Source organism: Plecotus auritus (genome assembly GCF_963455305.1).
Source record: "Plecotus auritus genome assembly, chromosome: 5".
Taxonomy (NCBI): domain Eukaryota; kingdom Metazoa; phylum Chordata; class Mammalia; order Chiroptera; family Vespertilionidae; genus Plecotus; species Plecotus auritus.
Window position 1 is genome coordinate 81,284,059 of NC_137776.1, and position 16,876 is coordinate 81,300,934.

The 16,876-nt window shown below is 44.2% G+C and overlaps 1 protein-coding gene across 1 annotated transcript in view; it reads left to right on the forward strand.

Annotated features, from left to right (window-relative positions):
• Nucleotides 1-16,876, forward strand: part of ZRANB3 (zinc finger RANBP2-type containing 3) — a 273,693-nt gene that overhangs the window by 197,097 nt on the left and 59,720 nt on the right. The window contains exons 7-8 of the mRNA XM_080670095.1: nt 1,474-1,645; nt 4,052-4,168. Of these exons, the coding sequence (XP_080526221.1) occupies nt 1,474-1,645; nt 4,052-4,168 (289 nt within the window). The remainder of the gene's footprint in view (nt 1-1,473; nt 1,646-4,051; nt 4,169-16,876) is intronic.

Consider the following 16,876-nt stretch of genomic DNA (forward strand, 5'->3'; position numbering starts at 1 on the left):
AATGATTTAATTTATAACAATTTGTATATATAAAAGCCTAAGCGACCATTTGACCATTCGACCAGTAGCTATGACTGCGCACTGACTACCAGGGGGCAGATGCTCCGATTGGTAGGTTACCTTGCTGCTGGGGTCAGGCCGATCGGAACTGGGTGAGACGGGTGGGACATGCCCTGGAGGCCTCCTGCGGTCCCTCCCCAACCCTGATGGTGCACCAGTGGGGTCTCTCAGCCAAGCCTGCACCCTCTCGCAATCTGGGACCCCTCAGGGTATATTGGAGAGCTGCAGGCCACGTCGAGGGACCCTGCCAGTGTAGGAATCTGTGCACTGGGCCTCTAGTTATAAATAAACTGATTGAATTTTCTTATAATGCTATCAGTTTCTTTTTAAACAAGTAAATTTCTTATTGATGACAACTGAATGGTGTCTTTCATTTTATCATACTGTAGCTCCATTCATTCACTGTACTTTTCTAATCAATTTTACATGCAAGTATGGTACATGTCTTTAATGTTGTCTTACTACTCTAGTATGTTTGCTATCAAAATTCATGTCAACAAGTTTTAACTTTCTCAAATTGACACCAATTTGTGCTAAAATACCACCAAAATCCTATTAAAATTATAGTTATTTAATTATTAATATTAGTAATGATAATACAGCCTAATAATAATTTTTCCTTTGTTAATTATTATTTAACAGCTCATTTTTAATAGTATGGTCCCTTTGAAGACGACTGGGAATTTTGTGGGGAAGTGTTTGAGTTGTCACAGTGATAGAGGGATGTTTTTAGGCCAGCTATCCTGATGCCTAAGTTTAGTAGATCCACCAGATCGAAATATTTATATTTCAACTCTTGCCTTAACACCTGTCCACAGTCCTTGGTGTTTCCAACTCCTGATTTTTGTGGAGGTCTAGGGGAAAAGTTACCTTTTGAAAGCATTTTAAGTTGTAGCTTCCTTTCTTTACCAAGTCAGCGTCTGTCTGCATTGACTTCTACCAGTAAACATTGTATCCTCCCATTCTCTCTTTCACAGTGGGTTGTTGTTTTTTTTATTTCCTTTGATGTCGGTGCCAGATAATACCTTCTTCTAGAAGGTGTGGAGATGTTTCAGGTGGTTTGGTTGCTGACTGGCTGGTGTACCGGCAGTTAGTGCCTAGTTAGGGCTACATCTGCTAAACATTCTGCCTGCCATGTATGAGCCCACCCAGAATTGCCAGTGGTTGTCAGAGTGACCAGTTCACCCAGCATTGCATGAACTCAGTGTAAACAGTACGTTTAGACACTAGTATTTTCTATAGCTGAAAGTTATCTGTAATCTTATTCATTACTAGTTCTCAAGCTGAGCTTTTTGAAACTAATTTGCATTAAAAAATAACAGTAAAAGCAGTGCCATGGCTTCTATCATTTAAAGGAAGAACACATTGGATAAATTGTTTTCTTACTGCATGTTCTTTTCTTCATATTAACAGATATTTTGGTAAAAGGCCTCAGTGGGATTGTAGAGGGGCGTCAAATCTTAATGAACTTCATCAGTTATTAAGTGACATAATGATTAGAAGGCTAAAGACTGACGTTTTAACCCAGCTGCCCCCTAAAATCAGACAGCGTATTCCTTTCGACCTTCCATCAGCAGCAGCCAAGGTGAGAACCCTTTTTGACTGAAAGTCTTATTTTAAATCACTTTAAATTATACTAAGAAAGATTGTACGTATTTCATATTTTACAGAAGGAAAAGTCTGCTTTCTTAAAATAGGTTTAATTAATAGAGCATATGTATTGACTTTGTATTATTTCGAGAACCGAGCAGGAAGAATTTAACTTTAGTCATATAATGTGAAAAGATTCAGTATCCTAGTGATTAAAAAAACATATTTCTGCTGAATATAGAAAAAAAGTAATTCAATTACAACAAAGATTTAGTATTAAGAATTCTGAGTATCTGTAGGGTGTGAAGCAAGGGAAGTTGTGTTTCTTCTTCTAGGATTTTTTTATTTTTAAGTATAAGTAGCTGTCCTCTAGAATAACTTAGATACAGCCCTGTTCTTGCAATCTTAAAATTTGGTGATCATGTAAGATGTGAAGTTAAACATATCAGAAAGCCAAATTGTATTTAGCAAATCTTTATATACATTTTTGGTAGTGCAATGCTTATATATTCTCTGAAATTTCTTCAAATCTGGGCATAACTTTGTTGACAAAGATTATTTTTTGCAGTGTTTTATTTTGAAATCTTAGAGTAAGCATTCTGTATGCTTATGTTATTGGAAAACATTGGAGCAATATGTTATTGGAAAAATAAGAATAATCTAATTTCCTTTATCCACTATTTTAGCATTTGAAAGAAAAATAAGGGAATGTATGATTATATTATATTTTTGTTTAACTAATATCCCCCAAGTCTTTTGTTTGATTTTATTTAAGTAACATCATATCTTTTTATAAAAATAGTTTGCTACCATATACATTTTCACTGTGCTTCTTTCTTATGTATTTAAATTTTTATGTTTACTTTACAAAATGTTTTCCCTTAAGAGGAAGCTGCAATTGTTTGGTTTATGATGTTAGCAAAGATTTTCACCTACAGCTTATTGTTAGTTTCTGTTATTGGTGTGAACATGTGACTGAGCTGCCTCCATGTCTTTAAATGAACACATTGGCATCTTAGGGAATTTTCTTTTATATCTTTATATATATACTACAGGCCCAGTGCACAAAATTCATGCACAGGGTTGTGTGTCCCTCAGCCCAGCCTGCACCCTCTCTAATCTGGGACCCCTCGAGGGATGTCCGACTGCCCGTTTAGGCCCGATCCTACTGGGATCGGGCCTAAACGGGCAGTCGGACATCCCTCTCACAATCCAGGACTGCTGGCTCCCAACTGCTCGCCTGCCTGCCTTCCTGATTGCCCCTAACCGCTTCTGCCTGCCAGCCTGATCACCCCCTAACCACTCCCCGGCCAGCCTGATTGATGCCTAACTGCTCCCCTTTCAGCCTGTTTGCCCCTAACTGCCCTCCCCTGCAGGCCTGGTCTCCCCTAACTGCCCTCCCCTGCAGGCCTGGTCCCCCACAACTGCCCTCCCCTGCAGGCCTGGTCACTCCTAACTGCCCTCACCTGCAGGCCTGGTCACCCCCAACTTCCCTTCCCTGCAGGTCTGAGTCCCCCCCAACTGCCCTTCCCTGCAGGCGCGGTCGCCCCCAACTTCCCTCCTCTGCCGTCCTGATCACCCCTAACTGGCCTCCCTTACAGGCTTCATCGCCCCCAACTGCCCTCCCTTGCAGGCCTGGTTCCTCCCAACTGCCCTCCCTTGCTGGCCTGATCGCCCACAACTGCCCTCCCTTGCAGGCCTGGTCCCTCCCAACTGCCCTCCCCCGCTGGCCATCTTGTGTCCACATGGGGGCAGCCATCTTGTGTGTTGGAGTGATGGTCAATTTGCATATTACTCTTTTATTAGATAGGATAGAGGCCTGGTGCACGGGTGGGGGCCAGCTGGTTTGCCCTGAAGGGTGTCCCGGATCAGGGTGGGGGTTCCGTTGGGGCGTGGGGCGGCCTGGGCGAGGGGCCTGTGGTGGTTTGCAGGCCGACCATGCCCCTGGCGACCCAAGCGGAGGCCCTAGTATCTGGGATGTATTTATCTTCTATAATTGAAACTTAGTAGCCTTGAGCCAGAGCCAAGACTCCTGCTTGCTCCGTGGCTGCCGCCATTTTTGTTGGGATTTATTTATCTTCTATAATTGAAACTTTGTAGACTTGAGTGGAGGTCTGGGCTGGCCAGGGGGTGCAGAAAGCTTGGCTTTCTCCATTGCCGAGGGCAACCCAAGCCTCCTGTTTGCTCCATGGCCGCAGCCATCTTGGTTGGGTTAATTTGCATACTCGCTCCTGATTGGCTGGTGGGCGTGGCTTGTGGGTGTAGCAGAGTGATGGTTAATTTGCATTAAATTACTCTTTTATTAGATAGGATAAAAGAAGGTAGGACATGATTCATTGCTGCAGTAATTGTTCTGTTCTTTATGTTTCATGTCTAAACACTGTTGCTTTCTCCCACACAGGAATTGAATGCCAGCTTTGAAGAGTGGGAAAAATTAATGAGAGCTCCAAATTCTATGTCCACTGAGACTGCTATGGGGTTGATTACTCGCATGTTTAAACAGACTGCTGTTGCCAAGGTACTCATTGCTGGGCCATCATGTGTGTGTCTTCATAGAAATTATTTAATTTACTTTAATGGTTTTACTTAAGCAGCTTATTTGCATATTGTAACATGTCTGCCATTTTATTTTTTACTCTTTATAATGAAAAACCTTTAGACATATTCAAAGTAAACAATAGTATATTGAACACCTTTATACTACTATCCATATATTGACCCTTTCCAATATAAGGGTACACTTTGATGGTATTTTATACGTTAAAGGACGTACATATATTCATCTTCATTATCAGCTTTTTGTATGGTTCTACTGCATAATTGCTACAACTAATCTTTTTAATTTCTCAATTATTTTTTATTGGTATTATGTTTTTAGTTCCCTGTAGACATAAATGTGTTCATGTTCTGTTTGTCTAAAAAGTGTTAGAGTTTTGGTCCTGGCCAGGTGGCTCAGTTGGCTGGAGCATTGTCCCGTACCCCAAAAGATTGCAGGTTCAATTCCTGGTCAGGGCACATACTTAGGTTGCCGGTTCGATCCCTGGTCCGGGCACATTCGGGGTGCACACCCGATCAATGTTTCTTTCTCATATTGATGTTTCTCTTTCCCCTCCTTTCTCTCTCTCTCAAATCAATACAAACTTATCCTCGGGTGAGGGTTAAAAAACATTTTTTAAGTGTTAGTTTTTAAATCGCAGTGTGCCCATGAATTAGAGCTCTTAATATATTTTAGAAACAAGTCCTTTAACATACATGTCGCTTACAAATATTTTTTCCAAGTCTGTGAATTTTATTTTTATTTTCTTAACATTGTCTATGAAAGAATAGAAATTTTAAATTTTGAAACAGTCCAAAATTTATCAAGTTTTTCTTTTATGTTTTGTGCTTTTAGAATCCTAATTAATTTTTGCTTAATCCAATTTTACAAAAATTTTCTCCTATGTTTTTTTCTAAATGTACTATAGCTTTAGGGTATATATGTAGGTCTATGCACTATTTTAAGTTAATTTTTTTATGTTGTACAGAGTAAGGGTGCAGGGTGACTTGTTTTTGCTTTGGGGGTTTTTGCATATAAATTTTCAGTTGTTCCAGCATTCTTTGTTGGAAAGATTGTTTTTCCATCGTTAAATTATCTTGGCATTTTCATAAAAAAATCAGTTGGTTATATATGTATGGGTCTGTTTCTGGGCTTCCTATTCTGTTCTATTGATCGTACTGTGCATATAACCTTATAGAACACTAAAGTGGCTTGATTATCTCTATAATAAGTCCTGAAATCACATTGTGTTCATCCCTACTTTATTCTTTTGCAAAATTGTTTTGTCTTGTAGGCCCTTTGCTTTCCTATATGAGTTTAAAAATTAGCTTGTTAAGTCCTGGCTGTGTGGCTTATTTGGTTGGAACATCGTCCTGTACATCAAAAGGTTACAGGTTCACTTCCTGGTCAGGGCACATACCTAAGTTGCAGATTCAATCTCCAATTGGAGAGCATATGGGAGGCAATCAGTTGATGTATCTCTCTCTCTCACCCATCCTCTCTCTTTAAAAAAGTCAATAAAAGCATATCCTCGGTAAGGATTTAAAAAAAATTAGCTTGTTAAGTGTGTACAATTATATTGGTATTGTTTTGAACCTGTAGATTAATTTTGAAGAATTAACTTCTTTTAAATTGAGGTATAATTGGCACACATTTTCTTAGTTTCAGGTGTAAAACATAATGATTTGAAATTTGTGTATATGGCAAAATGATCACCACAATAAATATAGTTAACATCCATCACTATATATACTCACAAAATATTTTTTCTTATGATGAGGACCCTTAAGATTCACTCTCTTAGAAACTTTCAAACTTAGAATACAGTATTATTAAATACTAGAGACCCTGTGCACGAAATTTGTGCATGGGGTGTCGTGGGGGGGGGGGTCCCTCAGCCCGGCCTGCACCCTCTCTCAATCCGGGACTGCTGGCTCCTAACTGCTCGCCTACCTGCCTGCCTGATCACACCTAATTACTCGCCTGCCTGCCTGATCGCCCCTAACCACTTGCCTACCTGCCTCATCGCCCCTAACAACTCTGCCTGTCTGCCTCATCACCCCTAACCACTCACCTGCCTGCCTCATAGCCCCTAACCACTCGCCTGCCTGCCTCATCTCCCCTAACCACTCCGGCTGCCGGCCTCATCGCCCCTAACCACTTGCCTGCCAGCCTCATCGCCCCTAACTACTCTGCCTGCCTGCCTCATTGCCCCTAAACCTTCTGCCTGCCTGCGTCATCACCTCTAACCACCTCTGCCTGCCTGCCTGTTCGTATCTAACCGCCTCTGCCTGCCTGCCTCATCGCCCCTAACCCCTCTGCCTGCCTGCATGATCGCCCCTAACAGCCTCTGCCTGCCTGCCTGATGCCCCTAACTGCTCCCCTGTGGCCTGATCACCCCTAGTCACTCCCAGTTGAACTCCTGCAGGGGTGCTTTGCATATTAGCCTTGTATATATATTCTAGAGGCCTGGTGCACGAAATTCGCGTGGGGGAGGGGGGTGTCCCTCAGCCCAGCCTGCAACCTCTCCAATCTGGGACCCCTTGAGGGATGTCCAACTGCCCATTTAGGCCCGCTCCCACTGGGCAGTCAGACAGCCTTCTCACAATGCAGGACTGCTGGCTCCCAACCACTCACCTGCCTGCCTGCCTGCCTGCCTGCCTGATTGCCCCTAACCGCTTCTGCCTGCCAGCCTGATCACCCCCTAACCACTCCCCTGCCAGCCTGATCGACGCCTAACTGCTCCCCTGCTGGCCCGATTGCCCCTAACTGCCCTTCCCTGCCGGCCTGGTCACCGCTAACTGCCCTCCCTTGCCAACCTGGTCGCCCCCAACTGCCCTTCCCTGCCGGCCTGGTCGCCCCCAACTGCCCTCCCTGGCAGGCCTGGTCCCCCCAACTGCCTTCCCCTGCAGGCCTGGGTCCCCCCGAACTGCCCTCCTCTGCTGGCCCGGTCACCCCTAACTGCCCTCCCCAGCAGGCCTGATCACCCCCAACTGCCCTCCCTTTTAGGCCTTGTCCCTCCCAACTGCCCTCCCCTGCAGGTCTGATCACCCCCAACTGCCCTCCCTGCAGGCCTGGTCCCTCCCAACTTCCCTCCCCTGCAGGCCTTGTCCCTCCCAACTCCCCTCCTCTACAGGCCTGGTCCCCCCCAACTGCACTCCCCTGCAGGCCTTGTCCCTCCCAACTGCCCTCCTCTGCAGGCCTGGTTGCTCCCAACTGCCCTCTCCTGCTCACTTGGTCGCCCCTAACTACCCTCCCCTGCCGGCCTGGTCGCCCCCAACTGCCCTCCCCTGCTGGCCTGGTCACCCCCAACTGCCCTTCTCTGCCAGCTCGGTCACACCTAACTGCCCTCCCCTGCTGGCCATCCTTTGTCCACATGGAGGCGGCCATCTTTGAGCACATGGGGGCAGCCATCTTGTGTGTTGGAGTGATGATCAATTTGCATATTACCTCTTTATTAGATAGGACTAGAGGCCTGGTGTACGAAATTTGTGCATGGGGGTGTGGGGTGTCCCTCAGCCCGGCCTGCACCCTCTCGCAATCCGGGACCCTTTGGCCGAACCAGCAGTCAAACATCCCTATTGCAATCCTGGACCGCTGTCTCTTAACTGCTTGCCTGCCTGATCACCCCTAACCGCCTCTTCCTCGGACCCCTGCCTGCCACCGCAGCCGCCTCTGCCTCAGCTCCTGTCGCTTTATCTGGCAGGTCATCTGGAAGGACATCTGGAAGGTCATCCGGCTATCCAGTCTAATTAGCATATTACGCTTTTATTATTATAGATAGTCACCATGTTGTATCTTACATCCTCATGACCCATTTACTTTTTAATGGAAGTTTGTACATTTTGACCCCCTTCACCCATTTCTCTCACCACCAACACCACCACCTCTGGCAGTGACCAATCTGTTCTGTTTATGAGTATTATTTTTAGACTCCACATGTAAGTGAGATCATATGTCTTTCTCTGTCTGACTTATTTCACTTAGCATAATGCCCTCAAGGTCTATCCATGTTGTTGTAAATAGCAAGATTTCCTTCCTTTATTGCTAAATAATATTCCACTGTGTGTATATATAATGTTTTCTTTTTTCTTTTATAATTTTTAAATGTATTTTTATTTTTGAGAGTATTACAGATACCTGCCATTTTTTACCCTTTGCACCCCTTCATTGGGCTCCTGCCCCACCTCAGACTTTATACCATATTTTCTTTACCCATTCATCCATTGATGGCCACTCATGCTGTTTCCAGGTATTGGCTACTGTAAATAACAGTGCAGTAAACTTGGGGTGCATATATCGTTTTTAGTTATTTTTTAAATTTTTCTTCTGATAAATACTCAGTGCGACATTTCAGGACCATGTGATAGTTCTAGTTCTAATTTTTTTAGGAACCTCCATACTATTTTCCATAGTGACTGCACCAATTTTATCCCCATCAACAGTGCACAAAGGTTCCCTATCTGTGCATCCTCATGAACACTTGTTATTCTGTCTTTTTTTATAATAGCCTTTCTAACAGGTGGGAGGTGGTATTGAGAACTGACTTCTTAAGCATTGAATCTCCTGATCCATGAAGAGAGTAACTGATTTAATTGAGGTCTTCTTTAATTTCTCCCAGCAATGTTTTCAGTTTTATATATATATTGATTTCAGAGAGGAAGGGAGAGGGAGAGATAGTGGAAATGTCAGTGATGAGAGAGAATCATTGATTAGTTGCCTCCTGCAACTGGGGATTGAACCCACAACCTGGGCATGTGCCCTGACTGGAAATCGAACTGTGACTTCCTGTTTCATAGGTCGATGCTCAACCCCTGAGCACCACTGGCTGGGCTGTTTTCAGTTTTCTTGAATACATTTTGTTAGATTTATTTTTAGGTATTTCATGTCCTTTTATGCTCTTGTAAATAGTATTTCTTAAATTTAAATTTCTACATTTTTCTTTTTAAATATAGAATTATTGATTTTTGTATATTGACCTTTCCTGAACTCACTTACTAGTTCCTATGCTTTTTTTGTAAATTCTTTGCCATTCTCTACATAGAGTATAATTTTGTCTACACATAAAGACACTTCTATTCCTTCCAGTAATCCATATGTCTTTTCTTTGCCTTGCCTGTCACACTGAAGGCACACAATATAATTTTTAATAGAAGTGATTGTTGCCAATCTTAGGTAGAAAGCATTCAGTCTTTCACTATTAATTATAATGTTATCTTTATGTTTTTCATAGATGCCCTTTCTTAGATTGAGAAAATGTCCTCCCTTTCCTTGTTTGTTGAGAGGAGAGATGAGACATAAAATTCTTTCCTTTGGCAGATTGAGTTAGGAAGAAGGTAGCTTCCATAAAAGTGGATAAGAAGAAAGCCAAAATTTAACAAAATTATAAAGGCTGAGCATGTATTGTCATGACAGTTCAAAATGTTGGGGGTCCTGGCATAGGCAGTTCACCCGCACACACAAGCTTTACTTCCACTGGCCTCTACCTGGTGCTGACCAGGAGATCAGAGAGCATCCCATTGGTGGAGTATAAGCATAATCCCATGCCTATTTCCAGGACTCTCTTCTCATATTAAGCAAAAGCCTTAAGCCATTATGGGAGAGGCAAACCCCCTCTCCCAGCCTCCAAAACCCAGTCCAGGATCAGCTGCTTCTGGGGGCTGGGTAGAAACAAAAGCTGTCTACCTCTGGAGATTGGGCAGGAAACCCTGTTGAAATCAAGACCTTGCACTTGGCAGAGATCTGTTACTGCAGGAGGAGGGGGGGAACATCTTTCCTGCCCTGGAGCACTCACAGTTATGAGATAAAGTTTAGTTGCCACAGGGAAAAGGGATAGAAACAGTAGGAAAGTCCCATCTTCGAGACTCAGCTGGAGGAAAGTTGCCTTATACTGAACTAGAGGCCTGGTGCACATTTGTGCACTGAGGGGGGGTCCCTCAGCCCAGCCTGCACCCCCTCACAGTCCAGGATCGGGGAGCGGGCCTAAGCCGGCAGTCGGATCCCCTGAGGGGTCCTTAAGTGCTACTGCGGAGGCAGGAGAGGCTCCTGCCACCGCCGCTGCACTCTCCAGCCATGAGCCTAGCCATGAGCTCCACCTGTGGGAGCGCACTGACAACCAGAGGACAGCTCCTGCATTGATTGTCTGCCCCCTGGTGGTCAGTGTGTGTCATAGCGACCGGTCATTCCGCTGTTTGGTCGATTTGCATATTAGCCTTTTATTATATAGGACTGGTACCAGGAAACCCAAGAGATTCTCTGTCCCCTACCGTTAACACTGAGAAATCATCAAGGTCAATCTACTGGGGGAGAGAGACACCTATTTATAGTGTAGACATGAGGGACTGATGAAAGCTAAGAATACAGCTGAAACATTTAGAAAAACCCTGTGTTCATACTATCAAAAAATAGGGAAATTCAAAATTTTTGTTTTACTGAGGATAAATGTCATAGGAGAACCTAAATACAACTCAATACTGACTAGATTGTCTTAGTGCCTCCCATACTGTCACCCTGGCAGGAAGAGAAGTATGCCCATTTCTGGGTGTAAGCATCATTTATCTCAGTCAGTCCTGTTCTTCTAGATATAATTTCTAGCATTAAATAGAGTTTATGAAAATTTTTAAAAAGTTGTTAAAAGATAAGACAATCAATAATGTCAATTGAAGAAATGACCCAGATAGTAGAACTATTACACAAGGAATTTTTCTAAAACTGTGAATAATATGTTAAAGGGTGTAGTAGAAAAAATAAACATGAAAAGGAGAATTTCAGAAGAAATAGGAAAACTATAACACAGTAAAATGGAAATGCTAGAAATAAAAAAAACAACAACAACAGTATCTGGAAAAAAGAAAATTCTTTCGATCAGTTTATAAGCCAGTAGTGGAGATAAAATGTGGTCATAAAAAATATGGGAAGCATTTGAGAGCTTGCTTCCCAGCAATGTTGTCAGTTTGGCTCAAATAAACTTATGAAAATTCTCTTTAAAAAAATGTGTGTGTGTGTGTGTGTGTGTGTGTGTGTGTATGTGTGTGTGTCTCCTGGATATTCATCCTAGAGAAGTAAAAACTTAGATTTTTACTTGTAGTAGTACATCAATGGGAAATGATGTTTTTCAACAAACAATATTAGGACAATTGGATGTTCTTAAAGAAAACAATGAGCCTTGACCATTATTTCACATCATACATAAAAATTAACTTGAAGTGGGTCGAAGACATAAATATAAGCTAGTTTATAAAAATTTTAATAGCAAACATACATAAAAATATTCCCAAACTTTGGGTAGCGATTTTTTTTAGATAGGATACAAAAATACATGCTTTTTTATTATTAAACTTAATGAGATAACATTATTTAATAACATTATATAAATTTCATGTGTACAACATTTTAATTCAACATCTGTAAAAGCACGGAAAAAATGGGACTCAAAGCTAAAATTTTTAGTGCTTAAAAATGTATGAAATATGAAAGACACTTATAAAAATGCAAATGCAAAATACAGATTAGGAGAAAGTATTTGCAATACATTCACCCAGCTTCGTTTTCCCATATCATAATTTTTATCATAATTTTTGGATTGATTAGTGTTCATTGTTTACCGTGTAATGACTCAGTTAAACATTTCACAGTTGACTATAATTACATTTCTTCTTTTAACAACTGTTGTTTTTCATAGAGTTAATAGCTGTTTTGTTTACTTGCTTGCTTAGCTTTTTTTGCATTTAATAGTGAGTACAGAATGCTTGTTTAAGGAAAAAGAATATATATGAGAACCATGTTTTTAACTTTCTATCTGTGATATAGGAAACCCTTGTTGGAAGTCTGAAGTGTTGACAGTCAGTAGGAAGTTGGTACCTAATTCCTAGGATTCTTAAAGGAATAGAAGAGAGATGAAATGTCAGTTAATCCAGATTAGAACATGTTCCCAAAGATTAATGGCAGCAGACGACCAATCCTTGCCACCCCAAATCCCTGGTTTTTAGTCATTTTTCATTCCCTCCCTATTAGAACTTCTGTCCTCAACCAGTTACATAAATTAGTAGTTCATGTCATTATTAAATTGGAATTCTTCATACATTTTCCCCCAGAACCATTATTGTTATCCAGTAGTTAGAATCTTTAGTAACTATAAATGATACAGGTTAGCTACATTATAGATGAAATAGATTTTGGGAAGGTAGCTAATTATCTACTACATTTAATATTGTTTTTATGAGAAAAAGTATTCAGAGTTCTCCCAAGCCAATTTGTAAATGAACTTTTGAACTACCACAGATTATAAATTGACTACTATGTTATATGCAAATGAGTGTTAAAGATTCCTTTCTTTAACTGTTTTCCTGACGAATTCAGCAGATCCTTACTGAGGGCCCACTATATAGCAAGGGTATTGCTTGGTGCCAGGGAGGAACAGTGAACAAGATACCAGCATCTTCCTCTCAAAGAACTGGAGTATGTTGGGAAAGACAGTAAAATAAACATTTAACTATAGTAGAGTATATTTAGTGCTTCAAACTGTGGAAGCACATGGGAGAAGACAGCTGGCCTACCTTGCGGGTAGGGTGGAAGGGATGGGGAGGGTGAGCCAACCAAAAAATGAGGGGAGTGAAATAGGAAGGGGATGAGGCTGATGGAGTATATTTCAGACAGATGAATAGTTTTTGCAAACTCACAAAAATTATCTAGAAGTGGCATATTTAGGGAACCAAAAGTAGGTCGTCACAGCTAAAACATAGAATGTCAGGGAGGAATTCTGAGAGAGACTAGGCTGGAGACCACAGAGAGCAGTAACCGTGTCATGAAACTCGCAGTTCATAGTCTGTAATTTTCCACAGGGTTCTGAGTAATCTGATATAGTGGAGTAAAGTAAAAGGATCAGATTTGAGCCTCAGGGAAAGAACTGTAGTTGTGTGGAGAATGCACTGGAAGAAACAAGCCTGCAGGCAGGGGATCCAGCTGGAATGTGCACTGGTAACCCAGTGCACAGTGGGTGGTCTAACCCAGGGCAGTGGCTGTACCATGTGCACACTGGAAAGGAATAATTCAAGAATTATTACGATGGCAAATCAATGAACATTAGTGATTGACTGAATATGGAGGGGAGGAAAAAAGTAATATGTAGATTTCTTGCTTGGTCAACTGGGTTGATGTTTGTGCCATTCAGTGAAACTGGGAAAAACATGAGATGTAGTATAAGCCTAGTCCCCCATTAAATATAATCTGTGCCAAACTCGGCAAGGCATAAGCTATTAGATGATAGATTTCTTTGTACTGTGCAGCATCATATTAAATACTTTTCTCTTTATTGGATCATTTGAACAATTATGTTGAGGAATCCTATCTAATAAAAGAGAAACATGCAAATTGACCGTACCTCTGCTATGCCCACAAACCACCCCCACCATCCAATCAGGAGAGAGTATGCAAATTAACCCAACAAATATGGCAGCAGCCATGGAGCTGGAGCAAGCAGGAGGCTTGGGTTGCCCCCAGCAATGGAGGAAGCCAAGCTTCCTGGCCAGCCCTGGCCTCCGCTCAAGGCTACAAAGTTTCAATTATAGAAGATAAATAAATCCCAACAAAAATGGTGGCAGCCATGGAACTGGAGAGAGCAGGAGGCTTGGGTTGCCCCTGCAATGGAGGAAGCCAAGCTTCCTGCCCGCCCTGGCCAGCCCTGGCCTCCGCTCAAGGCTACAAAGTTTCAATTATAGAAGATAAATAAATCCCAACAAAAATGGCGGCAGCCACGGAGCTGGAGAGAACAGGAGTCTTGGGTTGCCCCCAGCGATGGAGGAAGCCAAGCTTCCCGCCCACCCTGGCCTCCGCTCAAGGCTACAAAGTTTCAATTATAGGAGATAAATAAATCCCAGATACCAGGGCCTCCGCTTGGGTCACCAGGGGGCGTGGCCAGCCTGCAAACCACCACAGGCCCCTCACTCAGGCCGCCCCACGCCCCAAGGGAATCCCCACCCTGATCCAATACACCCTTCAGGGCAAACCAGCCAGCCCCGACCCATGCACCAGGCCGCTATCCTATCTAATAAAAGAGTAATATGCAAATTGACCATTACTCCAACACACAAGATGGCTGCCCCCATGTGGACACAAGATGGCCACCACAAGATGGCCAGCAGGGGAGGGCAGTTGGGAGGGACCAGGCCTGCAAGGGAGGGCAGTTGTGGGCGATCAGGCCAGCAGGGGAGGGGAGTTGGGATGGACCAGGCCTGCAAGAGAGGGCAGTTGGGGACGATGAAGCCTGCAAGGGAGGGCAGTCGGTGGGGACCCAGGCCTGCAGCGGAGAGCAGTTGGGGGGGACCAGGCCTACAGGGGAGAGCAGTTGGGGGGGACCAGGCCTGCAGGGGAGGGCAGTTAGGGGTGACCAGGCTGGCAGGGGAGCAGTTAGGCATCAATCAAGCTGGCAGGGGTGTGGTTAGGGGGTGATCAAGCTGGCAGGCAGAAGCAGTTAGGGGCAATCAGGAAGGCAGGCAGGTGAGCAGTTGGGAGCCAGCAATCCTGGATTGTGAGAGGGATGTCTGACTGCCCAGTAGGATCGGGCCTAAACAGGCAGTCAGACATCCCTCGAGGGGTCCCAGATTGGAGAGGGTACGGGCTGGGCTGAAGGACACCTCTCTCCCCATGCACGAATTTCGTGCACCGGGCCTCTAGTCTATCGAATAAAAGCCTAAGCAACCATTACGGCAGAACAACTAGTCGCTATGATGTGCACTGACCACCAGGGGGCAGATGCTCAATGCAGAAGCTGCCCCTGGTGGTCAGTGCGCTCCCACAGGGGGAGCTCTGCTCAGCCAGAAGCCGGGCTCAAGGCTGGCAAGCACAGCGGTGGTGGCAGGAGCCTTTCCCGCCTCTGCAGCAGCGCTAAGGAGCAGCAAGACAAGCGGTAAGGAGCAGCGAGCAGGCAGGTGGTAAGGAGCGAGGGCTCTCAGACTGCAAGAGGGCACAGGCCAGGCTGAGGGCCCCCCCCCTCCAGGGCACGAGTTCTATGCACCAGGCCTCTAGTTTAAAGATAAAAATCTAATGATAGTTTATCTAAATTTGAAAATCTTAACAAGAGTAAGAAGATTTTTGAAGAAAATAATGAGTATTCAAGTAAATGCATTTATGTGAGTGTATAGTTACTTATAAAATATGCTATTTGGAGACACATATCTTTATTATTTGTGGTATTTAATTTTTTCAATCCTCACCCGAAGATATGTGTATTGATTTTAGAGAAAGAAGAAGAAAGGAAGAGAGGAGAGAGAGAGAAACATTGATCTGTTGGCTTCCGTATGCACCCTGACTGGGGATGGAACTTGCAACCTACGTATGTGCCCTGACTAGGACTCAAGCCCCCAACCTTTTGCTATATGGGACAATGCTCCAATCAACTGAACCACCCAGCCAATATTTGTTGTATTTAATTTTTAAAAGATTATCACTATACTAGTGGCCCGGTGCACAAAATTCATGCACATTAAAAGGGAATTAATTAGAGGAAATATTTTAATATTGCTACTTGCCCTTTCTCTATAATAGAAATGTCAGATGAAAGAAAATTAATAAAATGTATATGAAAATCTTACTCCTGTCAGAGTCTGAGGCGTGCCGTGGGACCCAGAGTCAAGTCCCTGCCTACCCACGCACGCCTCGAAATCACACGAGACCCAGACCCAGTCGGCCCCACCCCCATTGGGCAAAATCCAGACCCAGCCGGCCCCACCCCCATTGGGCAAGATCCAGACCTGGCCGGCCCCACCCCCGTCAAGCCCCGCCAGGCGGGGGGCGCAGCCTCAGGTCCCCTGGCCTGGCGCTGGGTGGGGGGGGCACAGCCTCAGGGTCCCCATCAAGCCCTGCCGGGTGTGGGGGGCGCAGCCTCAGGTTCCCCGGCACACACCGGCTGGGGGGCACAGCCTCAGGTCCCCCAGCGCACCCTCAGGTCCCCTGGCCTGGTGCCGTGGCGGGGGGCATGGCCTCAGGTCCCCCAGCCCGGCACCAGGGTGGGAGACGCAGCCTCAGGTCCCCCGTCAAGCCCCACCAGGTGGGGGGTGCAGCCTCAGGTCCCCCGCCCTGGCCCGTCGGTACCATGCAGCCTCAGTCCCTGCTGATCACTCATTATGGCTCGTTATGGGAACCCCACCTCTGCTGTGGGCACAGCCATCTTGTGTTACGGGAACCCCGCCTTTGCTGTGGGCACAGCCATCTTGTGATGGTGTGACAGTGTGAGGGTTAATTTGCATATTACCCTTTATTATATAGGATAATAAACAATGTGTAAAGTATTTTTCTTGTCAGCTCTTCTGAGGAAGCGAATCCTTCCCACATCCATTTATATGACTATTTTAACACTGTTCATTAACTGTGATTAGAGAACAGTGTGCTAGAAAGAACCTCTGAGGGTCATCGATCCTCTTCCTTTGCTTCAGGCAGAGTTATGTCTGAAGCCTTCACGACAAACGTGTCTCCATCTATTCAGGTTTCATAGAGTTCCCGGATAGGTTGCCTGCTCTGCTCTGATCTTCTTTTTCTCGTGTCCTACAGTGTCTTCTAGGCAGACAAGAATACAGTACTTCAAACTAGGTCATGTCAGCAAATTAGGTTCTATTGATATGATCCATTTTTATAATATGCAGTGCTAAAGTACCGTACAATTATGGTACTGTTGTATATCCTCCATGTGCTGTAAAA